General features: G+C 39.9%; 1 protein-coding gene across 3 annotated transcripts; it reads left to right on the top strand.

The window, feature by feature from the left end:
* The first annotated feature begins 7 nt into the window (after nt 1-7).
* Nucleotides 8-26,807, top strand: LOC116057568 (guanine nucleotide-binding protein G(I)/G(S)/G(O) subunit gamma-2). 3 transcript variants are annotated; one of them, XM_031310093.2, is made up of 6 exons: nt 8-103; nt 868-962; nt 5,957-6,040; nt 19,871-19,951; nt 24,740-24,861; nt 25,788-26,807. In XM_031310093.2, exons 5-6 carry the CDS (start codon nt 24,775-24,777, stop codon nt 25,914-25,916), a joined length of 216 nt encoding a protein of 71 aa, XP_031165953.1. In that variant the 5' UTR covers nt 8-103; nt 868-962; nt 5,957-6,040; nt 19,871-19,951; nt 24,740-24,774; the 3' UTR covers nt 25,917-26,807. The 3 variants fall into 3 exon arrangements, with proteins under 3 accessions (XP_031165953.1, XP_031165954.1, XP_035850701.1); XM_031310094.2 differs by lacking the exons at nt 8-103; nt 868-962 and adding an exon at nt 18,740-18,918 and having other exon boundaries at nt 5,866-6,040; XM_035994808.1 differs by lacking the exons at nt 8-103; nt 868-962; nt 5,957-6,040 and adding an exon at nt 6,144-6,270.
* The last annotated feature ends 1,146 nt before the right edge of the window (nt 26,808-27,953 follow it).

The raw sequence follows: 27,953 nt of genomic DNA, 5'->3' as shown, positions 1-27,953 counted from the left end.
AAGTGAAAACTTACTTTGGTAACGTTAATAATTCAGATTCTGTTGGCGACTTCCTGCGAATCAAACCTTCAGCTAGCTAGCTACCTATGTCAGGAAGAAAATGGTAAGCAAACCTTTTGTGAATATTTACTTTTTTAACCAAAAGAACGTATAATTATGGGTGGAAAATATGCAATAACTATAAAAAAAAAAAAAAAAACTAAAAAAAACGCTGTAACTTTAACTGCATTCTGACAGAGACAGTCAACTAACGTTAACAGCTAACACAAGAGCTAACGTTAGCTATGAGAGCTAAGATAAAACAAATTTTAGTTTCTGTTTTGCCCTTTGCTGTTATATGTCATTGCACATTATCTATTTTGATAAACTGATATGTCAGCGTGTTATTCAACATAAATAAACGAGGCAGTAGCAAAGTCCAATCATGATAGAGGGAAAACAGCTAACTTAGTAGAAGTAGTTTTAAAGCTAACTAGCTTAATACTAGCAGAATAGCACCGTCCATGAAAAGCACTAATTGCCATCTCAGCTTCTGACTGACTCAAGTGGAATTCATATGAATTGTGGTAAATATACCTTTATATTAAATCAAAAGACACTAATCTGCAATTTAATACATTTATTGTTATTGATTCCAGTATTAAAATTAACAAGATTGTTTGATTCTCAAACAAACTAGTTTAAATTGACAAAATACTATTGTTGGTAGATACAGCATTTCGTCTTATATTCTTAAGATTATCCAAAGGCTGAGTTTCTGCATTTTTTAGGTATTGTGTTAGGTCCATTAAAACCATTAAAACCTTTGTATCTGTTACACAGGTTGCTGGTCAGCCTGAAAACCTGCTAACTTCAGTGTTTCTGTAGGTTCTCTCTGCCTTTGAACTTCCCACTGCATTATTGAGTTACTCTATCTGCTGAGGAAGGCCATTTGATGTGGCTGAAAGCATCGCAAACCCCAAGTAAGTGGACCTTATGTTTTTTTGTTTTACTGTAATTTAAACACAGTAACTTCTGGCCAGCTGTGGTGGAAGAAATATTCAGATAATTTACATAAGTAAAAAAAGAAATATCATAGTCTAAACATACTTCATTACACGTAAAAGTCCTGCATTCGAAATGTTACTTGAGTAAAAGAACAAAAGTATTATCAGCAAAATGTACGTACTAAAAGTATCAAAAGTGAAAGTATTTATCATGCAGAAACATGCCTTCCTTTCATAGTGTTATTATAATTAATATTGAATATTATTACTTAATATTGTAATATGTGATATGTAACCAATTCTAGGTACCTAATAAACTACTGGTCAGTTTAATAGTACAGAACTGCTTCATATTTTATAAGCTACTTCTTTGCATTTAAAAAATGAATCTGAAAAATTATTATGAGGGGCACTGTCAGATAAATATAGTGGAGTAAAAAGAACTATAATTATCTCTGAAATGTAGTGGAGTAGAAGTATTAAGTAGCATAAAATGAACATACTCCTCAAAAGTACTTTAAAATTATACTTAAGTACAGTACTTAAGAAAATGTACTTAGTTACTTTCCACCATTGCTTCTGGCTGCAGATTGTGTGGGCTTCTGACCTTTAAAGAAAATCCTGAATCAGTCAGAATTAAAAAAAACAAAAAAACATCCAGGCAGAAAACACAAATAACCAGAGATAGACTGATGTACAGTTTAAGAGGAAACATGGATGCTTTCCTCAGTGAGCTCCACCTCCTTCCTCAGACACAGATAACGTGTCTCCCTTTCTCTCTCTCTATCTCTCTCTATCTCTCTCTCTCTCTCTCTCTCTCTCTCTCTCTCTCCCCTCCGAGCTCCACAGCTGTACAGGAAATCAGTCATCCACCATCTACTGCTGTCGCCATGGCAACACAGAGGGAGGAAATCCATTCTCTTTCTCCGTCACCTCCCCCTTTCTCCCTTCTCTTTTCTTTTGTCTGGTTGAATTAGGTGTTCAGACCGCATTAATGCGTTGTTTATAAATTTAAAACAAGTGTGCTGATCTTAATGATGCCTCTAACAGCGATTTGACTATTTTTATTTGTACACTCCTCATCATACTGTCTTCTTTCTAGAGCTTTCTCTCATTAGCATCCTTCCTGATACATCGATGCATCTTATCTCCTCTATGAGCCTGTGTGTGTGTGAGTGTGTGTGTGTGTGTGGGGGGGGGGGTCATTTGAGCTGATTGTTTGAGAGTATTAGGTGACAGTGTGTCTACAGCAGCAGTGGTGACCTCTCTGTAAATCCCATGGGGCATTGGGGCGGCTCTGCTCGGCTCAGGCCAGCAGCTGCCTGGAGGAGCCAGATGGTCGCAAATCAGAAATGAAATCCAGCCCCCCCCCCCGCACCGCTAGTCATGATAACCCCACCCCTTGTGCACACAACACACAACACACACACACACACACACACACACACACACACATACACGCTGATATAAACACTGCTCATACAGGATCATTTGAGCATCCTTCATCCTCCTCTTCCTCACCAAAAATAACCATTGTTGTGTGAAAACCTTGTCAAACGTGGTCAGATTTGAACCTAAACTGTATTTCAGCTCCACCCTTATATACAAAACAGCACTATTTATCGCAGTGGAAATTTTCGTCATATCAAGTCTGCAAATCACCACATCTGCCCGTGTCCTCTTAGAGGTGGATTAACAGCACTTGATAAACCAGCCTATTAACCAAAACAGCTGCACTGACACCACACGGTTCAGAGATGATCCCCAGAGCCGATAATAAAATATAGTAATCAGATTTCATCTTAAAAAATCTCTGGATTTATGTCTTCTCCAGTGATGGAGGGAGGGAGGGGTCTCACTGTTACTTCCTATGCTTATGCTTAATGAGGCCATGACATACTCTACGTAGCTCCCACCCAGGGGTACTTCTTCAGGGTATTTCTGCAGCTGCCAGGAGGTATGTGAATAGGATAAACAGTTGATATAGTTAGCTCCAATTAATGGATAAACAGTTAGCTAAAATGAATTAATAGACCCTTAAGATAGCTAAAAGTAATGGATAAATTGTTGAAATTGAATAGAAATTGTAGGCTAATGCATAAACAGTTGAAACAGTTAGCTCAAAGTAGGCTAATGTATTAAGGATTGAAAGGTTGAAATAGTTATCTGAAAGTAATAGATAAATAGTGTAAGTAGTGACAAGTAAGTAGTTAGCTTAATGTAGGCTAATAGATAAACAGTTGCAACAGTTAGGCTAATGGATAAAGGGTTGAAAGAGCTAATTGTAGGCTAATAGATAAATAGCTAAAATAGTTAGCTTAAAGTAATGAATAAACAGTTGAAATATTACAACATCCAACTTCTGCCACTGCAAGTAGTAAGAATGCCAACTTAAGCCAAAACAACCTAAACATTGATGATTCAATTGTATGTAAACCTATTTGCAAAAATAGCCACTTTTGAATAATTAATAGTGTTAAATAACATCCAATTTATAATTCATTCATAAGAACAAATTTGGAATATGACAGATGTCAAGAGGTTGGAAACCACTGGCTTAGGGGACCCAGGAAGGGCTATCAGATCACTGTGACAGAGGCTTCCTGTGTTCGCCTTGACAGGAACCATGACTCACTAATTCTCCATCTTCCTCCTCCTCTCTCCATTTTTCCATGGATGTGTACTGTTACTGTTAGTTTCACAGAGAATAGCATCTGCATGAATGAAGCTGAGGAAAATGTGATTCACAGAAAACGTGTTGTTCAGTTCAAACAGCAGGGCGACGATGAGTAACAGTAGCTGAGTTTACCTGCAGGCAAAGCAAGCACATGCAGGAAAGCAGATGTACAGTATGCTCTTACGAAGACGCAGTGCTTACAGTAATGCTTGCAGTCAGAAATATACAAGAAAAACCTCACCCGTTAGAAAGCTCTACAATCCTCATAATTTATATAAGATGTAACATACAATCATGCTGATTGGCTGACATTTTTTGGAGAATTTCCAAATGCTGTCCAGGACTGCTAGGTCTTTGTAAAAGGAACTCTTCCAAATTTATAAGTGAGCCAGACTTATAACCTGTCAGTTACAAGCTTCTAAATTTAACATGTTGCTGTAACACCACTTATCAGTGAATTTTGCAGGATTTCTTGGTGTAGATATGTGAATTAGTCATCTGAATTTGGTTGCAATTACACAATGTGTTCAAGAGTACACAGTTCATGGCAATGTTACTATAGGCTATTGGAAACTTTATGGCATGTTAAATAATAAACTTTTTCAGACATATTTCAAGTGGCTATTTGTAACTTTCCGTTTGTGTTGATTCTAGCGGCCGCTAGGGTCGGTGTTGTATCATTTACAATCCCATAATTGTCTCCATCTGTTGAAAGCCCGACCGAAGTCGACTCGGGTTTTCGCCCATCGTCTGTCATTAACCCTTTTAGCTTTTAGTTGTTCTTTGTTTTATTTCATTCTTTTCTGTGATAACCCTGCCCCAGTATCAGCCATAACTACAACAGATAACTTCTAAAATAAAATGCAATTGAAATACAATTAGGCCTATATAAAGAAAGCCCCTGCTACCTTTTACCTGGCTGGATACAATAACAGAAGCTTTTCAGAGAAATCTGTGACCCCTCAGAATGTGTTACTGTAGAGCTGTTCTACTTGCCGTAAATCGTTTTGTGACTTTGCGAGAAAAATAGTACCCGGACAAAGGCATTAATAAAAACTATATTAAAAAAAATAGCGTTCTTTTCACTGTTAGTCTCGTTTGCTGTTACAGGTCATTTATGATCATAAGATGAGAAATTACACAGTTTCAGAAACATTTAAAAGTTACATATAGTAACTTCAATGTTCCAAATTTGGTGAAGATTGGATGAAATTGGGAGGATAATTAAAAGTCTACACTAGCAGCTCTGTGAACTTGTACTTAGGCATAGCAGGGGTTTGAGCTAAATGCTAACTTTGGCATGCTAACATAGTCATGATAACAATGCTAACATGCTGATGGGAATGTCATTAGTATCTTGTCATAAACAGAGTATAACCAAAGTTGTTACAATTCCTCCTGAGGGAAACATGCATGTCTATACCAAATTTCCTGACAATCTATCTAGTAGTTTTTGAGAAATTTCACCAAGAACAAGACAGATAAACATACATATACAAACATATGGGACCAAAAACATAACCTTCTTAGTAAAGGTAACATACACTATATACACACCAGCTGCATATATATATATACTTGATCTTGCTGATCTCGACTTAATTGAGCGTATCCTGAACATGCAGAAAATCCAGTACATAAACACTCAGACGTGAACGAGCTGTGCTGTTTGCTTATGCGGTGCACAGTTGGCAGGGCACATATCGTGTATGCAATGCAGGATGTTGTTGTTGTTGAGGGTTGAATTATTTTTTTCTCATGCAATGCCTGTAAACATACACTCTATGTACTGTACTGCCTTCATTTGGCAGGCAAAAAACTTAAACGTGAGTTACAGTAAGAGGAGGGGAAATGAGCAGCTGAAACGCATGCAGCATCCAGTATGAATATTTATCAAGACGGAAATCCAGCTAGTCCAGATTGTCAGCTGTCCTGGAATGCGTTTGTTTACTGTAGGTGTTTAGAGAGACAGTCAAGGCTTTTCCTGTGGACCTTTGGGAGACGGAGGGAGTGTGTCCTGATAGCAGAAAAGAGAAGGAGGGAGGAGGAGGAAGAGGAGAAGGAGAAGGAGGAGGGTAGTTTCTTACAGCCTGAGCGTTTGGCTGAAGGGTGGAGACTCAGAGCAGCAGTGAGGAGGGAGGCAGCTCAGCTGGAGCAGAGAGAGAGAGAGAGAGAGAGGGAGAGAGAGAGAGGGAAAGGCATACAGAGAGAGGAGTGTGTGTGGATGTACTCGCCTGCCTCGCTGACTGACTGACTGTGTGTGTGTGTGTGTGTGTGTGTTTGTGTGTGACAGAAATAGGGGGAGGACGCGTGGATACTACTCCACAGGACTGAATGTGTTTGGCGTCAAGGAGAGACCATACATACATCAAAAAAGGTAGGATTTTAAATTTTTTGTAGGGTGGGTACTGTTTATTTTTTCTGTTTTGGTGGCATCTGGGTTAATCACATCTAAAACAGGGTGTGTTCCAGGGGAGGAGGTTTTTTTTTCATATCCACACTGTCGTTTTGTCAGCACTCGAGAGGGCAAGATTGATGCCGCTGGCTGGTTTACATCATGGAATCCCCTCCTCCCTCTAAAATCTCTAAAAACCTCCTTACTGTCAGGTGAGCTGCTGCTTTTATTTCCCCTCATCTTACACCTCATCTTCATACATGTGTATATTTGAGGTGGTATAAGAGAATGGAACCCTTTCTCTTCTTCCTCCGTTCCTTCTTCTTCCCTCAGAATTGGGAAGATCTTATAATGTGGAGCCAGAGGAATTAAGGGCATCTGTTTCTGGGGAATATTTGCCTGAGCAGAGAGGATGAAAGAGAGACAGAAAGGGGAGGATGAAAAAAGGGGAGATGTGGAAAAGGGTATGCGAAAGACAGAGGCAGCAGAAAAGCAGAGAGGAATCCCACAAGCCTCCTGTGAGGTTTTTCGTCCATTCTCAACTCTCTCGCCCTCCATACGGTGAGGAGAAAGCATTCGACCAAACACAAGCTCCATGTAGTGGTTGTATCAGGCAGATGGTCGGGAGAGGAGGAGGAGGAGGAAGAGGAGGAGATGGAGATGGAGGAGGATGAGGAGGGGGGTTTTGGTGTTTTTATGTTGCTCTTATACAGTTATAGTTGCTGACAACGGCATACGTTCACAGAAAAACCTAGAAAATAAACACAGGCGTGCTGTTTTTACCATCCAATCATGTGTGTTACATATCCAGGCCTGTTACAAACGCACACAGCGAGCCAGAATTATGCAATAGCTCAACGTCCGGGCGTCTCGTGTACTGTATCTCGAGGGCAGGCTGCTCCAAGGCCACAGATTGTTTCACACACAGCAATGTTGAAACTAGACGGCAGCACACAAAGTATCCAGCGATAAACAAGAAACATCAAAAATCTTGAGAGCACATTGGAAAACGTTAAGTGTTACAGTTAGAAAGCAAAGAGGGAGTAAGGGATGAATGATGAAAGAATGAGTAGCCATCCACACCTTGTTGACCACTTTGACCTCTCCACTCCCATCACTGCCTTAAAAATCCACCCAACAATGGGCTGAGCCTCCTTAAAGCATCATTCTTGCTGAAGTTATCTATTCTACAACTTGTTTCTCAGAGATGTACACGGCTTCAGAGGGAAGGCAACATGAAGTGGGAATGATATTGTTGCACTGAAGGCTTCAACCTTTGTACCCGTTGCACTTGTTTGCTTCTCACAGTGTTGATTTTGGGTTTTAAGCTTATTCAACCGTGCTTCGGTCTGTCTGGAAAGAAAGCATCCAGAGCTGTTTTTTGAGTCTTTTGGGGACAGCCCAAGTCAAGTCTCAAATCTTATCCAGCCAAGTCTCAACTAAGGTCCCTAGTCCTTGAAGGCGAAGTCTTTAGGGAGTCAAGTCTCACGGCTGTCATGTCCGAATTAAGTTCCAAGTCCAAATTTTTGTGTGAATGGAGTCCAAGGCTCCAGAGCGGTTTTTGATTCTTTTGAGGCAGGTCCAAAGTCTTAAGTCAGGTTTCAAGTCCCAGATGGAAAAAACTTTTTCCATCTGGGACTTGAGGGAGTTGATTCAATTTTCAATTCAATTTTATTTATAGTATCAAATCATAACAAGAGTTATCTCAAGACACTTTACAGATAGAGTAGGACTAGACCACACTCTGTAATTTACAAAGCCCCAACAATTACAGTAATTCCCTCAAGGGCAAGCATTAGCAGTAGCTATTGCGACAGTGGCGAGGAAAAACTCCCTTTTAGGAAGAAACCTCGGACAGACCCAGGCTCTTGGTAGGCAGTGTCTGACGGCGCCGGTTGGGGGTGTGATGAACAGTGGCAATAATAGTCATAATAAAGATAATAGAACAGTGACTACAATGGTAGTCGTAGTAGTTCATGTCATAGTAGGGCACAGCAGGGCGTTACAGGGTGTAGTGTGGCACAGCAGAGCATGGGTGGACGCGGCAGGACGCAGCAGGACACTGCAGGGAATCACAGAGCGTAGCAGGGTGTAGCAGGTCCACAGCGACAGCTGCACCCAAGACCCAGGTCTTGGTGCCACCCTAATCCAAGGCGATATTCTGGGTGAAGAAGAAACATAAGGACTCCGGGGAGTTAAGACTCAAGTAAGTTCAATCTTAAGTCTTAAGTCCAGTCTTATCATCTAATTTTTGTGACTTAGGTTTAACTCGAGCCTCAAGCCTACCAGAGCTGTTTTCAATTATTTTCAGGCAAGTGCAAGTCAACCCTCAGGTCTTGCGCAACCAAGTCTCAACTAAATTATCTAGTCCTTAAAGGCAAAATATGATACTTTTCAGATTCAAACCCCACAGCTGCCATGTCATGAAGCTCCAAAGTCCTCCTTTTTGTGTGATTTAAATGTGACTCAAGTCCAACTCTCCAGAGCTGTTTTCAGTTATTTTGAAGTGTGTCTGAGTCAGACTTGAGACTAAGTCTTGTCCAGCCAAGTCTCAAGTCAGGTTTTAAGTCCCCAATAGCAAAACTTGCGATAGGAATGAGAATAGAAATTTTACTTTTACGTCAAGTTAAATCTTTTAGGATTTACAATACTCTGTCCTACTCTGTCTGTCCTAGTCCTCATTTTTGTGAAGTCGATGTCTCAAGTCTAACAGAACTTTTGCCAGGATTCTTGTCTCGACTCCTTGAGGATAAAGTGTGAGACTTTGTTGTTGTTGTTTTTGTGTTTAAGGCTCAAGTCAAATCAACACTTTAGGGAGTCTTGTCTCACGTAATACAAGTCTCACAGCAGTCAAGTCCAAGTGAAGTTTCAAACCCTCATTGTTTTCTTCTTTCTTTGACTCAAATTTGAGTCAAGTCCCCAGTCTTGTACAACCAAGTCTTTAGTCAAGCCGCATGTTCGTGAAGTCAAAAGATGAGATTTGAATGTTATTGCTTTAAAGTCCCAAGTCAAGTCTTTTGGAATCAAGTCTTACAACTGTACTAGTAACCGTCTCCCTTTTGGAAACGTTGTATACTGGCTCAAGTGTGCGCATTCATTTTTTAAAACCTTTGCCTTCCATAATGTTCACTGGCTTCATGTGAAGCGCAATAAACTCCACAATTTTATCTGTGCTTTCTCTTTTCCTCTTTTCAGACAATGCCGTTCTCAAATCTAGTTTTCTTTGAGTTAGTCTTGGCGCTGCTTCAGTATTACTACTAGATGAACTGTCTTCATCAGTCTGACACTGCGGGTGGATCTAGAAAGAGGAATATATCTTATAAGTCCTGACATCGTATGCTGTTTGTAAATGAATACAGCCATTATATAAATAAAAGAGTAGACAGTCTTGTTTTGGCCCAGAATCTTATTGGTAAGCAACTTACCCGTTTTAAGTGAAAGGGCACGTTTGTTGTTGTCGAGTGGTAGGACATGAGCTGTTGACACAACTTGCATCTTGCTTTTTTTGGATCATCTTTTACTATTTCAAAGTGCACCACACTTTTCTTTTCCCAGTCATTGTCAGTTAAAGATTTTAATGTCTGCCGCCAAGATGCTCCTCCATAGTTTACGGATCATGGAAAGTGAAAGTTAAATCTGTCATGGGGCAGTTAGATTTATTCACGCACTTTAAAAAGATTTATTAATAGCTTCTTTCTTTTCACATTTTTTTGTGCAGCATTATATGTTGAAATTTATATCATAATAGGCTGTAATTTATGGCGGTCCAATCAGCGAACAGAGGGAGTGGCTGAGAACGATGACGTTGAGGCCGTGCGCTAGAGTTGCGGCAGAGAAAGATGCGAGCGAAGCCATTTGGTCCGTTGTGGCAACGCTGCCGAATATCCAGAAGTTAAAGCCCGAGCAAGAACAATCTTTGCTGAGTCTTGTTGGTGGCCATGATGTTGTGGCCCTCCTCCCCACGGGGTTCAGGAACACTTTGATTTTCCAGCTTGCTCCGTTAGTGGTGAAGGAGTTGGCTAAGGCGAACGCTAGCGATGCTAAGCCGACGTCACGACCAAACGTTAGCGATTGGTTATGGCAGATCCAGAGTGGCTCTGGGCAGATCCAATAGTTTTAAACTTCAACAGAGTACCCGCCTTCAAGGAAGTTAACACTTGTCAATGGAGAGAGGCCAGACTCTCTGTACAAATGAAATGTACGAGAGTCTGGTAGGACCAGGCTAGGAACAGCCCAGGTCACATTTAAGTTCTGGTCCAAATCTGTGACAGGTCGGATTTCTTTTAAATGCGACCTCAGTCTCGACAGTCCGATCGGAATTCATGCGACTCTGAAGTAACTCTAGAGCGACCATCGTCACAATTCTGCGCTTTCCCATAGACTTTACATGGCGAAGGTACACCAACTTACCAGTCCAAACACTTAAATAGTCCTTATTTGAATCAATATCTTTTAAAAGTTGTAGCATGCACAAATAGATGAATCCAGAGCTATTTAACTAGGCGTGAGCGTATCAGCTGCGTGGCGTGTCCGTTTTTATTTCGGCTCCCAAGTTAACAGGTTAGAGCTTGCACACTGCCTGCGTTGACACTCATGTCTCAGGCGGGGCTCGAACCGCGCCGAAAACGCATGCATGCTAGAAATAGGAACTACGCCTATTTTTCACGCGACACGCAAGCATGTTGGAAGCATTTCCAGGCAAAATAGAATACGAAAAGATGTTTATATGTCATTTTGACACAAATACATTTAATAAATGACATTTTAATGTTTGAAAGTCTCTAGGTTTTGACATAAATGCAAATATAAATGTAATTTAAAAAAATAATGATAAATAATAATCAATTTTCAAATATTGTATCTGTCAAAACAGAACGAAATATTCTGTAGCCTATTTTGCCGTCAATACTGCCGACGTCTTTACAGTATATATTTATGTTTAACATGAAGTATACTACTGGGAAACCTACATGTGTACAGCAGCACCGCGTCAGACACGTTTCTGGTGTGCAAAGACATAGAATACGCCACGCAGCCGTCACGCAACAGAAACGCCACGCAGGCAGTGTGCAGGAGGCCTAATACATCTGAGGGCTGCATGCTGTCAAGCCTGTAACATGGATGTATTATTATTAACGTCTCTGTTCCCAAACTGACGGCTATCGGCTAGTAGCTAGTAGCACAACATACATCTCCTTTGTTCTCTTAATACATCCAGGGGTTTATTTTGATAAGCATTTAAACCATAATTTAAATAGTGTGCTGCGTGTGAGGCGTGACGTTGTATTACTCTTTCCCGCATGCAGGTCACTTTCAGGCCATGCCCAGTTCATACTTGAGTCTGATGCAGGCCACATTTGAAAAAAATAATGTGAACAGTCAGTCAAAAAATCTGATCTGGCAATAAATCGTAATTGAGCATTAAGGCCTGCAGTCTGAACGTAGCCTGCGTCGTATGTCTGACTCGAGGTCAAGTCTCAAGTCTTCACCTCCGGAAGCATCAGCTACAAATGTTTCTGATAGTTTGGATGAAATCTATCACAAGCAGAATGCTCCCCAAAACAGATACACTGTCATTACTATTCAGCCAAACGTACAGTTGGAGAAACGGTCTAAGCAGAACACTCAAACTCTCAGCAGAATCTAAACAAGCCCGGATGTTTGTAATATTGTTAACAGCCCAGGAGTCTGGCCGTGTTATTCTTGGCATGCTGATTGATTCCAGAGGAAAAGTATGTTTATGCCTCCTCACTCAAGGCAAATGCTAAGATCCTGCTGATTCCTCACTCTTGAAGGAGAAGAGAGCTTTAATGAACACAAGTGCTTGGTAAAACTATTATTTTGACACATGAGGCAGGAATTAAACCTTTTAAATTTAGCGGCCACTTCCAAATATGATTCCCAAGCAGCTCCACATAATCGACGGTTTCCTGCAAAGGGGCCAAGGGAATGAAAAACAGCCCTCTTACTCACAGCCAAAATTCCCCAGCATTATATGGCAGGTGACTGGTGTTCATTTTCAACCCTGGTCACACAAAACGTGTTTTTTTTCTATACTTCTAAAGTCTGTGGCTTTTCCTGTGACATCAGTGTCAGGCATTGTTTCTAGCCCACTAACCGCACTGCTGTTACATAACACACATATCAAAGGTTTTAGATGCAAGTCTTTAAACGTTTAAGGAAAAGAAAACCACTTGGTCACTGCTTTAATCTAACAAAGAAGAAACATGCCGGGCCTTGATCGTGTAATTTAATAAACATAATAGACCACATTTGTGCTCCCTGGAGCAATAAGCCTCCTCCCTGCTGCCTCCTAGACTCCCAGGGGATGCATCATTTCCTGGGCCACTGCCTTTACCCCTCCCCCTTCTGGGACCTAGATTAACCCCCATCACACACATACACAAATATATATACGCACACACACTACAATCTTTAAGATGGCAGGATGGGTAGGGCATGCTGGGGGTGGCACAGATGTCCGGGCTAATCGAATATTCACGGGTGGTGGTGGTCTGACCGAGAGGCAGCGGCACGAGGAAGGAGAAAGAAAGAGAGTTAGGGTTAATGTACGATTTAATAGTGACTAATAGATCGAGAATTAAACATTTCATGTCAAATGTCGAATCTACTTTTGGAAACAAAAAAGAGTTAAACATATGAATGTGATATTAGCAACATGGTCCTACACAAACCAACTATTATATGCCAAACTTAGATACTGTGTGATTCACATGAGAGATTTATGTATTTGTGTTTATTTCCCCCATTCTCTTCTTACTGGTTTAAGTGGGCGGGCTCTGTTGGAAAAAGCAGCCTGAGAGTTGGACTGAATTGCCATTTAATTTCACTTCATTTATTCAGCCTGACATGTTCATCACAGCGTATTTTTTGTTGGCAGACGGGGTTGTTTTGGTTTGTTTTGTCCTGTGCAGTCAGTAGCGAGTGACAAATGTGTCTCTTAGAGCAATTAGCCTAACGCTTTTCATGACAGTCAAAGAAAATGCCGATTTGAAAGTTGTAATTTTTGTGAGTTGACTTAAAACAACATCCACACTTCACAACATAACGTTTTTGTGGCAACAACACTTTCCATGAGTAGGTCAATAAGTTTCCATGCTAGGTAGCCATGCAGCAAGACAATGGTCCAATTTCTCCAACCTGCGAAAAACATCGATGAGCACAACGCCAGATCTATTTGTGACGCTGCACCAGACTAGAAAAAAAACGTACTTTATAACGAAAGATGTGTTGTTGTTTTTTTATTTAAACTTTTATTGTTGCATATTAAGTATGCAATATTATAGATATATACTTTGAGAATTTGATAGTGGCCACTGACTTCAATAACAGTATACAGTACATAGTGTTAGCATTTAAAAGAAAATCATGAATTAAACAAAGCCACAAGCCTCCCTGCCACATACAGTATAGATCCAAACCACTGAGGTGCTATTATAGTAAAAAAAACATGACTCTCAAGGTGGTAGATGGATCATAATTAGATGAATAAATACAATATGCAAGGCGACGATTAGATTTCCTTCTGATGTACATACATAGTGGTCAGTTAAGTTTACATGTTTAGTTTTTCCAGGGATAAGCTACTAAGAGATGTATCTTAAGAAAAAATACAAATTGATATAGTAGCAGTTCAGTTTGATGAGAGATTTTGACATAGTAGAATATTGAGTTTCTACACACAGCATATATTACAATAAATAAATTCAATTAATTGTGGACAGACTTTAAGAACAGACAAACAGAGATGAAAGAAGTAAAACGATGATGAAGAAACACATACTAGGCTACAATTATTAATATACATTGTTTGTCACTTTTCAGTATGTAGTACTGCATAAAACAAAGTCGGTGTTACACAGATATCTGCTCTAGTGGTAGTTGTTATAGAAGCAGCATTTTTGTATTACTAAATACAGTGAAAAGTATACTTACTTATGTGCAAATATGTACATAGGGGTTTATTGTCATACTGTTTTAACTTAGTATCTAGTCTTTTAATGTGCTTAGTGTTATTGTTCATATTTTACAATACAGTAAACCTCGGGACGAAACTGTTCGATATTCCTGTATAATGAGTGTGTTGTGATAAGAGCCTGAAGGTCGGCTCCAGGTCTCGCACAGAAATAGTGATGGAGAAGGACGCTCAGCTGTCACACTCAGAGTCATCTCCCCGGACAATCACTGCCTGACATCTCTGTGTCCCATCTCTTTATCTTTGTGTGCAGAGGGAGGGGTGTCCTTTCTCCTATTCAAAGTCAGGGATCTGTGCTTTACATTCAATAGTCAATATCCATATCGATCGTGTTCATTAATAACTCCAGTGGTCAGTTTTATGTTACTCCTCCTTTGCTGCAGTCGCTGGAAAAGCCACTCTGGAAGAAGATACCGTCGCATCTCGGCCTCTTTTTATCTTCCTGAAAAACTTTATTCCAATTTATTTATACTCACTCTGTGCAACCTTTCCTATCATTTCACGATTCCGTTTGCTGAATGTGCCCTTCACGGCGTCTTGTTTCCCGGTGACATCGCAGCCTGTACCTCATTGTCCTATGACACACCCAGGATGGTACACTCAGTCACACTGTGATGACTGAACTTTCTGCATGCGTGTGAGTGCTTTTGCTTGCACATACATCACTGCTGTCTTGTTTTTTTAAGAAATAATAAAAAACAGACTTTGCATTTTTGAAAATCCGCAGTGGGGTTTTGGTTTTGTAGTAAAACACACACATAAAGGAAATGACTCAGTCAGCACAGAAATGTATTGTGTCAGCTCTTAGAGTAACACAATTAGAGTCAGGAGGTTTTTTTGTGTAATAAACAAAGTAGCATCCCAGTTTTTCCTTCAGCAGGGCAGGCATTCATCTTATTTAAAGGGCCAGTTCACCCAAATAACAAGAAAATATCTTGTATCTGGTGGTTTCTAGCCAGGCACTTTATTAGAAGAACTGCAATAAAGCCAAGGCCCTCAGTTCAAACTGCCTCCAATAATTGATTGTCAAAACATAATTCATTGTCCGCTAACCCCTCCCCCAAACAGTGATTGTTTAGTCATAGCCTAGCAACCATAACTAGCTACAGCGGGTCTGTCAAGCTTTGCATTTTGCCACATGTTGAAGTGTGAATGAGGCTGTAGTGAGAGTGGTACAATGCAATTGCAATTGTAAGTGTAAGGAACAGATTAAACAGTGTGTTTATCTGTGTTAACTTAAGCTACGATTGTTAGGTGAATGGCTAAATAGCTTGATAACCAGTGACAGAGCGTACATTCGTTTGTGGAATTAAAGGTTAAGTTAAAAAAAAAAAGCCCTGTTTAAGGACTAGCACATTCACTTGGAAGTATTTCCTCACTGTGTGGTAGCCAGTCCTGGATGCTATCAGAGTTTAGGCTGAACGTTAGCTGCTCTTTATTGGATTTATTCTTCAACAACTCCAGCCAATGTTACCAGAGATGGCGTCACATCTACACACTGGTGCCTCATCCAAAAAGCATTTTCTCTAAAAACATATTGTTCACAGGTATGTGAACTAAACAGTCAACCAAACTTATGGAGAATGAAATCCTGCATTTTTCCTTATCATACTTACAATACTAAGATTAAGTAGTTCTACATTTAAAAACACTATAAAACCAAAGCTGTGTCTTCTATGATCATCAACTGGTGAGGATGCTAACTTTTTACCAGGGACATGCAGCTTTAGCCTTAATCTTTTAGCATGAGATGTAGGCCTATGTAGTGGTTTTTTTTTATTTGATTTTGTTTTACAAAATTGTATTTTAGCTGGAAACATTAAAAAGCATTACCATTAAAAACAACCAACTCATGGAGCTAACGTTAGCTTAATTAGCTTGCTAACTACAGCTGATTAAAAGCTACTACCTAGTTGTGTCATTTCAGCGGTTGCTGGCTAGAAATGAGAGGCTTATGTTAACATATGTCTGAAGTCAAGGATTCAGGATTCAGGTCAGGAATTGTTTCAAAATTACTTTGATAAAATCTGCCACCGTTGTCATTGAAACTTGACATGTATAGCAACAGTAACTAACGGGGGCAGTGCTTAGCTGCCCTCAAAACTTAGCCTGCTTTATCTCCGAGCAGGGGTCCCGTCCTGCCTCCTCGTGTCCCTGCCGACCCTCACAGGTAAATCACTGTCTCTCCAGGGTCCAGATGGCTGAGCTGGGGACAGATTTTTAATTACCACGCTCTGATTTCACACCCTGGGTGTCACAGAGGACAGAACACTCACTGCCTGGCCACCTTAATTTATCTTTTTGGATAGGGTAAAAAGAAATTATTATAACAATGTGATAAGGGGTACACTACAGAAAGAGAAAAAGGGAGGGAGAACTGAGCTAAGAGTCAGCGTGTGTGGGAGTGCGAGAGATCATCACTCTCGACAGGCCAGGAATTATATTTTCCTCACCAGGATGTTTCCTGCTGCGCTTAATCACCCTTTAAGTCAGCGACACCCGGAGTCGAGCATCAGCTATAATCACATCTGTGGAGGGCCTCGTCAGGAACACAGACCCCCCGAAAACCCGGAGGAAAGGGGTTCAAAACAGCTCCAAATGCCAGGGGAAGGATGACGGAGGGGGTCAGATTGATTCAGTGGTGTTAGCAGCAGGACGGAGCGTGCTGGAGGTGTTTTAGTCCCATCACTGAACACCTGTCTTCCACAGAGGGAGGGATGGGAAGCAGAAGGCTGGAACACAGGAGAGAAATGGATCACCAGTCGCGTCCCATAATGCACCTTTCTGTCTTTTTCACCTACAGTGCAGTTCAGTACTTCTAGATGCTTGACTGGCATAAAAGTAGAGAACAATATTGCCAAAGCATTAAGATAAATGTTAACACTCTCTGTCTCGCTGCTGCTTTGTAACATAAATATGATGACCCAAAGGAAAATCAAATTCAGCAACGTTTATTTTTATTTTTTAAGAACAGTCGCCTTTCTTGCCCTTTTTTTTGCAGCGTACAGTAAACTGATCTAAGAATGGAGAAAAAAAGTAGACTGTAAAAGATGTGCAGTCAGGACTTTGAATTTGATATAACACTGACACTTTCACAACTTCAAAAAAATATTGCAATACTACGTTTTGAAGCTTCATCTCGGATCTACTGCAATAATCGAATGAAAAGATATATCATAATGTATTAAATATAAGCACCATTGTTGCAGAGTCAGGTGCCTACGAGTGACACCTTTCACATGCATGTAGTCATTTGATGTATTGTTATATAAAAAACATTGGTTATAGCACTTTAAAAAATTTATACTTTACATATTTTTCCTGTTTCCTGGTTTCCATTACTTTTTTTACAGTATAAAAATCAATTAGCAGAATCTTAAATTATGTAATCCATCACAGTGATGATTTTTGTCAATTTTCCATAGTTATTGTGTGGTGATGCAGGTGCACAGGTTGATTTTAAAAAGTCTGTACTTGCGGGTATTGTAACTTTGACAAAAATGAAGCAGACTTGCTGTCCAAAGTGATAGATAACAGAATTCAAATAGGTTTCAACGGTGAATTGATAGCTTTTTATATTGTGTGGAAATGATTAGAAAGCAGTGGTTGCCTGGAACGGTAGACAGAATAGAGCCACGTTTCTAAAACAGCGGCATGGTTTGCAAAATTGTTAGCTTTAATGTAAAATGATTTATAGTAAATAGCTAAAACACACAACACCACTGTGCTTTTAACATTCAGTACAACTGCAGCACACAATCTTTCTCCAATATTATCCAATATTATGAAAGCTTTAGCTTTTACTTTCATACCCAGCAGCACACAAACAGCAGATGATTGTAAAGTTTTCCTGGAAACTCCCAGATGTATATGTGAGTCTGATGACTGACGAGCCGGATGTCTCTGAGCAAATAACGCTCATCATGACTCGGTCACAAGTTACAGCTCATGTGACTCGGAATGTTTGTCATCAGTCAGCAGGAAAGCTAATGTCAATAATGGTGATTAGTTGTTCATACTGTGTTTTACATTAACATTAACCGTCTACAAGACTCCTGAAACGCCTCCAGTGTCTTTCTGGTAAAACTTTAAACAAGTCATGCAGGAATATGTGAGTTGCCTTCAAACCATATGTGCAGATGCTTTCTTTTCCATTTGGCACATGAAACATTATATATTGAGTACTCAAAACATGATTGATGAAGGACTTCTTCTTCTCGTTTCTCTGGCAAACGTCAACATTTCAGCCTGAGACCGAATGCAGGGTATGAAGCCTCAAACGCTGAAAAAAAACATCTGGTCAGAATCATAATCTTGTTTACAAATTTTTTGGTCAGATATGTCCCAATTTAATCATAATTTCTATTTCAATGTATTTTATGCATGCTTCGTGAAATAAAAAAGTACAAAGTATGAAAAAAGTATTGTTTGGTGTTGGTACCAAAACTGAATTTAATTTCCCTATCCAGGATTTGGGAAGTCCTACTGCACACTGAAGCACCCCAGCTAAAAGTTTAAGAATAACTTTTAAAACTCTAAGCAGTTTCAATGTTGCTAAAATACTCTGGCTCAGGGGTTTTGGCTGCTGTTGGCGAGGTTTTTGTTAGTGAATGCCTTACTTTAACGCTGCTATAGCGTTGCATGCTGCCATGATTTACGATTGGTGGAATTCCCTTCCTCTGCAGATCTGCTCATGCAGTGTAATTGGCCCATTTATCAGAAGCAGCAGAAAACCCTCAGAGCTGCAGAGTCACAGATGCATTAAGAATGAATCTGTTGGACCCGAGGAAGAGGGGCAGAGAGTGAGGACGAGGAGGAGAGGGGAATGGGTCAGCACCAAAAGAAGCTCAACTTAAAGGAATAGGTTTGACATTTTCAGAAATACACTCATTTGCTTGAGATACACCACTCTCATGTTGTCTCTTCAATATGAAGATGGCGCCAACATCTGGTTAGCTTAGCCTAAACACAGGGATACGGATAGCCTGGCTCTATTCAAAAATCACTAATTAACACGTTATATCTCATTTGTTTTGTACAAATATGACAAGTTGTGGTTTTATTTGATATAGAAATACTATTTCTCGACTGAAAGCACTGACTTCCTAAAATAGTCCAGCACATAACTCAGTCTTTATGCTAAGCTAAGCTAACCATCTCCCGGCTGTAGCTTCATATTTAACAGACAGATATGAGAGTGGTATCGACCTCCTCAAATAACTCTCTGCAAGAAAGTGAATAAGCGCCAAATGTCCAACTATTCCTTTAAGAGCAGAACTGAGATAAAGTTTTTGGTTCTAAGTGATCTTCAAGTCACTATTCCTGGCCAGGAAATATTCCTGCAGATCACCTCCCTATAATACAGTCAGTTTTTGTACAGATTTAAAAAGAAAGGAGATATATGACTTGTTAATTAGTGAGCTTTAGAGGTGCTGGTTGGTGGATTTTGTTACCTAAGACAGAGCCAGGCTAGCTGTTTCCCCATGCTTCCTGTCTTTATGCAATGCTAAGCTAACTGGCTGCTGCCTGTAGCTTCATATTACGTGTGTCAATCTTCTCATCTACTTTAACACTTTAACCTCAATTACGATTCACTTACATATCTACACACATATATACCTCTGTAGTTTGTTGTGGTGTCTGTCCTCAGTGGAGTTTGTAAGAGCGAGCTGTGACATTCTGACACAGTGATCAGAGGGCACAAGACTCAGCGTAATTTATCTGGACTGGAGGAATGAAAATGTGCCACGCTTCAGCCTCTGATTCTTACCTCTCTTGAATCAACCTCTCTTTATCTCTTTTTTGTCTATTTGCAGAGAAAGAGTTGGGCGGATACAAAGTGCTGACTGAACTGCAGGCAGACACCAGGGCTGAGTGCGGAGGAGTAAGCAGACAAGGTAAGTCAAGACAAGCAAGGAGAGGAGGCATTGGAGCATGTTAAGTTCCATAATATTACAGCATGAGTGGTATTACAGCTTTCTGCAAAGTTGTCGACAGCCGACACAGATAAGGCCTATGTCCATCTGGAAGGAAGGAAGGAAGGACAAGAGGTTTCATGATGTACAGATGAGCAGAGGAGAAGTAAAAATATGTCCTAAAACAGAACATACTAACAAAACTTGACAGGAGACATCTACTATCTTTATTGTTCATTAAACCTTTTCAGTTGCCTTAAAAGTAGCAGCTATTCCTCCTGGAGTCGACACGTGGCATGGGCATCCTCTACATGCCACCATCTCCACCTCACCCCTCCCTCTCTAGATATGAAAATGTCAGGGTGGCATTTTCGCACGCTCCACCGCCAATAAGCAGGAAAATGACTTTGTAGACACAGTGACAGCTCTGCCAAAAAGCTTATAACGTCTTTTATGTTCTGCTTTTTTTTCCTTTCTTTTTTTGCATATTTTGTACAGCCAAATGACCATTGTAAGTGAAACTAAAACACAAAATGAATGTAGGTGTAATTTAGATGCAACAGAGATCTAAAAATCCCAGATTTTTAGGTTTCTTTTTTTAGTCATGCTAGCAGCTCTGGGGATGGCAATGTCAGCCTAAACTAAGATGGTGAACATGGTAAACATTATACCTGCTAAAGCCTGCGCATGTTAGAGAGAAGACACACCAGCCCGATAATAGGCCGTCGGACCGTCTGGCAAGGTCGGTGACTCGAGTCTGTTCGGTGTGTCCCGTGCCGTCGGCCGTCCGAGGAGCCGTCGGCCTTCATTTGGGCCGACCCGACATGTTCAGTCTGCAGACAGGGCAGTCGGGACTCACCCGGAAATGGCAAGCAGATGAGCCTCTCAAAATCTGACGAAAATCTTTTAAACTGACCTTTGTCAATCTGAAATGAAGACAGATTCAGAAACTGCACGGCCTATTTCTCGCTTAAAATGTTTTCAGAAACACGTTTCGGTGAACTATTTTAGTACAATATGAGATCGTATTCTGAACAAGCCGCCATGACAATCTGGCTGTGAATTTCCGGAGAAAAAAGAACCACGTGACGCGTTCGTCCAATCAGCTGCCGGTCTTCATTTTCTGGTAAATAATCAGACTGTTAATGGAAACAATACGGAGCAGCGCCGCCTGCTGCTATGGAGACATATTACGTTTCGCGCACACGCAGAGCATATGCTCAAGTCGGCGTCGCCTCAGTGTGTTCTGAGGCATTTTTTGGACCTCGGGGACCCGACTGATCAATCCGACTGCCTTTTCTGCCGACGGTCGGCCCGTCTGGTTGGTGTGTCAGGGCCCTTAGCATTGTCATTGTTAGCATGTTGACGCTAGCATTTAGCTCAATGCAACGCTGTGCCAACGTACAGCCTCACAGAGCAGCTAGTATGGCTGTAGAGTCTTATTTGGCTTTAAGCAGTGTGTAGAAATGAAGTGTCTCTTGATCACAAGTTTAGCTGTTACGGAAAATTGTTTTATGTGCCCAAGTACGGTGCCAACTCTCCAAAGTCTTCCAGCCCCTTGAGACACATTTGCTTTCCTGTTATTTATTTAGAACATCACATTTCACTGTCAATTCCACTCAAACTAGGCTATTGTGACACAGTGTCTGATTATTTTCTGTAAAGAACAGAGCCCTACTTTTCCAGACATCCCAGAAACCTTAAACAGTGACATCTCTGTCTATCAATAGTCTGGTGATACGCTGGCCTGTTTTTTGACGTCTCTCCTGAGTTTTGAAACAATATTATGGCCTCAATGCGAAAAATGCCAAAGACTAATTTCTACTTGTCGATTACACTTTTTTAGTAAGGGTCTGGCCTATTTTTATTTTGGCGAGAGACAAAAGTGTTATGATATTTGTACATCATTCTCACTTAAAGTCTCATTTATTATAAACCTGACATATACAGTAATTCTAAACATACTGGGCTTTTACAGGAAAGTTGACACATGGCTTCCACAGAGGGACACCAGATTTTAGTACCCCACAAAAATACCAATACGCTGGACCCAAGTCCATTGATGCAAACAAGGTCTGGAGTCGCACTGGAACAGTTTCTTTATTATTTTGTTCTACAATGTCTCAGTTGTCTTAAAATATTAGTAAAGTGACCAAAGAATATTAGAAAAAGGTACAAAAACATTCTGAAAGATATTAGCAGCATGTAAGAAAAACATTAGTAAACTGTTTGAAAAATGTCTGAAAATGAAAAAAACAAATTGTATGTAACAATTATTTTCTATGTGCGTTTTTTACATTAACGTATTAGTTGACCGATACCAATAAAGTTTTAATAGAACACTACGCCCCTAAAAGGTGAAGCAGTCCCCAGAGTGAGAACATCCAGGATCCCTCAGCTGCAGTGACTTGAAGACATACTGTTTATGTCACACTGTTAATACTGTGCAGTCTGCTGCAGGTTGTGCTCATCAATACTCTTCAGCTTGTCGGTTGGTTTGCACTAAAAACGGGTCGAGATTTCCCAGCCCAGTTCAGAGGAAATGTCTGTAGTAAATACTGTAGATTTTCACTTAAACTCGTGTTTTAAAACTATTTCCTGTGACTCTTAAAATGACAGGAAATGATATACAAGTCTATTGACTGTATGTAGAACCCCTCCACATCTATATTTCCTTAATAATATATTCTGTGGGACAAAACTCTTTTACGATACATCTAGTCAATCTTAACTGCTTTATTAAATGCAACAGTCTGGACATGTTTAGTTGATTAACCAATTGATTAGTTGTTTGACAGATTAAAAAAATTAACTGCTATTTTATGATTATTTTTTAAGATTAGATTAGATTTAACTTTTTTCTTATTGCACACAGTAAGTATACAAATTACAGTTTAGCATCTAACTAGGTAGTGCAAACAGTAACAAAGTGCATATATAGTTTTATAAAAATGACTGTACAACTGTACATGTACAACATGAACAATAAGACCAATGAGGTAGTGATAATAAGAAGGCCTGTAACTGTGACACAAATAATGGGCCATTAAAGTCATTTGTAGCTTCTCAAAAGTGATGTTTCTACCTTAAATCAAACATTTTGGGGTTAACACTGTTGGTTAGACTAGTTGGTATGGAGTACACAATAATTGATTCATCTAAAAAGAAAAAAAGTTATCAAATGACTAACTGCACGTGGAATTCCATATAAAAACATTTAATCTAGCTGCTATTCTGGTAGTAAAGAAAATAAGGGGAAAACACGTCTAAAAACCAGGTGTACTAACACATTTTGTCCCATTTAGCTGACGCATTGGTTTACAGGCAAGCAGTCAAACCCTAATAAATGTAATTATCATGTGAAACAGACCAACTGTAGGCGGTGACCCGGTGCAGGTTTTAATTGATCAGGTCATCGGGGTTCAGGTCGGTGTGACAGCAGCAGTTGACCTGCCAGATGAGCAGATGTGCCGCCGTGGAGCATCAATATTCATGCCGAGATCAGTCTTAACCCCACACTGAGTCGTACCACAGTGCAAACAGACGGATGGCGGAGGGGGAGATTGATCACACACCAAGGAGGACGCTGTTTTAGAGCGCCCACAGCTTGATCCATTTCATCAAAGAGGTTATAAAAGACACAGGAGCATCTGAGGACACAGTGTCACACCGATGCAGACAGGTGATAAATTATAAAGGAAATGCCTGAATAAATTGGTAATGAAACATATCAAATGCAGATGCTTCCATACAGGGCACGAGAAACTGCTGAACAGTTGTTCACAATGATCCATAACAAGTATTGGCATCGAAATATACTTAAACTATCAACACTAAAGGTACTAATTCTGCAGAATGTATATGGTAGATTATATTCTTGGATTAAAATGGTTGATGCATAATGTGTACATCACTTTAATGTTGCAGCTGGTGAAGCTACTTTATAAACTGCAAGGTCATTTAAACTTTTATAATACATTTTATAATATTTATTATTTGATTATATTGTGTCAATGTAAATCTGCCAAGTAATTTAAGATTTAAACTCAATGTAGTGGAATAAAAAGTACAGTTTTTCCCTCTGAAATGTAGTAGAAGTATAAAGTAGCAGAGAATGGAATTGTTCAAGTAAAGTACAAGTACCATACAGTTGTACTTAAGCACAGTGCTTGACTAAATGTACTAAATGTTACTTTCCACCAGTGTAAATTTGAAATGCAAAACAGAACTGCAAATAAAGCATTGCTGAGGCTTTGTAACATCTGCGAGGTGAGCTGTCTTACCTCTGATCAAAGACAAATATATTGATTTATCTTCCTGCAGAGGGAGGACACTGTGTCCCTGTGTGACACGGTGACTAAGAAGTGTTGAAAAGTATGAGTAGGCTTTAAGAAAACCACCATTACTAGTGCAAAATTAGAGGGTTTTTTTTAACTTCTGAAACCAGTTATCTGTTTAAAGCACAGAGGCACAACCCCCTCACGCTCCTCCCCCTCACTGTCATGGCCTGCCTAGCAACTGACACCATAAATAATGTGTGTGTGTGTGTGTGTGTGTGTGTGTGTGTGTGTGTGTGTGTGTGTGTGTGTGTGTGTGTGTGTGCGTGCGTGCGTGCGTGTGTTCACAGGCATGTGATAATCAACAGGGTATCTGTTACTAGCACTCCTATTTGCATGCCTGCTGTATATTACAGTGCTGGTCTTCATCAGTGGCACACTGTGGGTGAACTACAATGTTCGGGATGTTTGAATGTCTTTCTCGTCCTTGCAGGCAGAGCACACGAAAGGACCTGACTGACAGCACCCATGGCGAGCAATAACACGGCCAGCATCGCACAAGCCAGGAAGCTGGTGGAGCAGCTGAAGATGGAGGCCAACATTGACAGGATAAAGGTGAGCAGACACGTTTCATCAATGATAATGAATTTATTTATTCAGTTGCATGCGTTTCACACAATTTCTCACCGCCGTGGTTTCTGTTTAAGTCAGTGGCAACTTAGACTTAAACCATAAATAATAGTGAACATTTCATCACTTTTTATTTACCTTGTAATATGTATATTTTATCTGAAGACTGGGGGGAGTCAGCTAGCCTGGCTCTGTCCAAAGTTAAAAATAGACTTACCAATACAGCTGAAGCTAATCAATTACCATGTTTTATCTTGTTTGTTTAGTATGTAAACAAACAGAAATGTCAAAGCGACAGTTTGTGGTTTTAGAAAGAGTTAACAGTACACGCTGTAATTGTTTCCTCCTGCTTCCAGTTGTTATGCTAAGCTAGGCTAATCACCCCCTAGCTCGAGCTCCATACTTGGAAAATATTCACTTGTGCATTTTCTTGCCGAGATTTAAATAAGAAGATTGATACCACTTTTATGCTTGTCTGTTAAATGTGTGGCTGAAGCCAGCAGGTTAGCTTAGCTTAGCTTAGCTTAGCTTAATTTGCAGATTGGAAATGGGGGGAAACAGCTAGCCTGACTCTGTCTGATGGTAAAAACATCTGCCTACCAACACCTCTAAAGCTCACTTAGTAACACGTTATATTTTCGTCGTTTAATCCGTAAGTGTAAAACCAACTATTAGCTGTGGTTTACTGGGGGGCTTTGTGCTTCTTTTTTCCCATATTGACAGTCTTTATACTAAGCTAAGCTAACCGGCTGCTGGCCGTAGCTCCATATTTACCGTACAGACATGAGAGTGGTATCAATCTTCTTATCTAACTCTTGGAAAGAAAGTGAATATTTCCCAAAGTGTCTAACCACTTCTTTAACTTTATCTTTGTAAACCGACATGTTGCATATGTGTCTGTTTAATTCCAGGTGTCAAAAGCAGCGGCAGACTTAATGTCATACTGCGAAGCCCATGCCAAAGAGGACCCTCTGTTATCGCCAGTGCCAGCATCAGAGAACCCATTCAGGGAGAAGAAGTTCTTCTGTGCCATCCTGTAAACTCGGCATGGCCCTTCAGCAGTCTGCTCAGTGTGGGACTTTGAACGTGGACGTTCCAAATACGTAAAATCTTCTAGTAGGAGGGCAGGAAGATTATTGCCCCCTTGTTCTCGAACGGCACCTAAAGAGTGCAAAAATTAAATCCCACAGAGTTTACATGTTACCATTTAAGGGGTTGTGATTGTGATTTTTTTGAGCGGTGTTGAAGGGGTCTGTGTTTTTAGAGGACACAAAAGGGATGATGATGATGATGATGATGATGAGTGTGATGATAACCCTGTGAGGGACAACCAGTGAACCTACCAAGTCTTCAGGTTGTGAGGTGTACAAAACGAAAAATAGATAAAATGAGAATAAAAAATATTTTGTGGTTCTTTTTGGGACTTCCAGATGTTCTGTTAAAAGGTTTGTTGGTGGGTCGAGCAAAATACGCCTACCACTAGCCGCCACCTGATTATTATTGGAATGTTTTTTTTTTGTTGTTGTTTGTTTATTTCAACTTTACCTATCACCTAGATATCTTTCAATAACTGTACGTGATTACTAAAACAGCTCTTTTTTTGTTTATACACCAACAGATTAGTGAAAGCTTTTTATTGGGATGTTTTGAAACATTCAACTCTGTGATTCCTCTTTAGAAATACCTGTCTGAAAATCAGTCTCTCTGTACCAAACAACTATCTGGCAAATGTGATGCAGTTTGTCTCCTTCAGATACAAAACCCTCTTTCTACTGTTTGTATAAAATGACTAGCAAGTAAACTGTGCTGTGCTGTGAGTTCTGAATGTTTGTGTTTGTATCATTAAGTATTGCATGAACTGGACAGTCTTCTCTATTTCCTTTCATGTGGAGTGAATAGTGCCAAAACATATTAAAACAAGAATGATTTAATACGGACTCAACAAGGACATCTCTCGCATATAAATAATACTGGTGACAAGTTTAAGCATTGCATTGCAGGCTGAAAATAACTTAATATTAGATGATTAACTGCAGAAGGCATCAGGTGTTTGGACTTATTTGGGGAATATTGGTTAAGATATTTCAGATATATTGATTTACATGCAAAAAAAAAACACTCTGACACCTAAAAATCTTAAAATATTCGCTTAGATTTCTTTACATTTAGGGAAAATATTTTTTTTTCCAACATCTATAACAGTATCACTTAAAATATTCTGTATCTGCATGTTCCAACTATTAATTGAAGCTTTATTATACTTACTAATATAGATATACAAACCTAGGACAACATGCTTCTCCGGTTGCAACAATTCACCCTAACATACAGTATTTGGCATCCTTGAAAACTTTGCACTCTCCCCTAGAATTAAAATAAAGAACTCTGGCTTTGATTAGTGCTTGATTACCCAGTAAAACCATAGACTGTTAATATTAAATTAATTAAGTTAATACTAATAATATACAGTCTATGAGTAAAACCCAGGTCTGGTAGTTGAGGAATTGAACCTCGTCCTCAACAAGCACCGTTTCACGTTTGTTGCAGTAGATAATACGCCCTCTACAGGTATTTTGGGTGAAACTGCATGGATGATACATGTTTACTTTATGACATCATTGGTCATAAGTGTAACAGGTAAGAAAAAGAAATATTAAATACACAGCTACGAATTTGCAAACTGAGAACCTTTCCAAGAAAACTTAACATCACTGAAAGCAAAACTGGTGGATTAGCTTAGACATTTATTGTTGATTCTACACACCATAAACACACAATTGCACAGTAAAACTCAAAAGCGTAATGAATGATACAAAAGGATAATTAAATTCACAACGTACAGACACAACATTTACGTACTGTAGAAAAAAAATAAGGTTTTTGTCATAAGTCGGACTCGAACCATATGTACTGTAGAAAAAAAAGTTTACTGTCAGAAGTCGGACTCGAACCTTCACCTCCAACCTGAACTTCGCCGCCGGAACGTCTGTTCAATGTTGAAGAAAGCTGGCCTTCTCCCCATTCGCACTCGCAGCATTCTGCGACCAATAACATTCGCGGATTCAACATTCTGCGAC

This window comes from Sander lucioperca, chromosome 18 (assembly GCF_008315115.2).
Source record: "Sander lucioperca isolate FBNREF2018 chromosome 18, SLUC_FBN_1.2, whole genome shotgun sequence".
NCBI lineage: Eukaryota > Metazoa > Chordata > Actinopteri > Perciformes > Percidae > Sander > Sander lucioperca.
The sequence above is the reverse complement of the archived record's forward strand: the minus strand, read 5'-3'. Positions and strand labels throughout refer to the sequence as shown.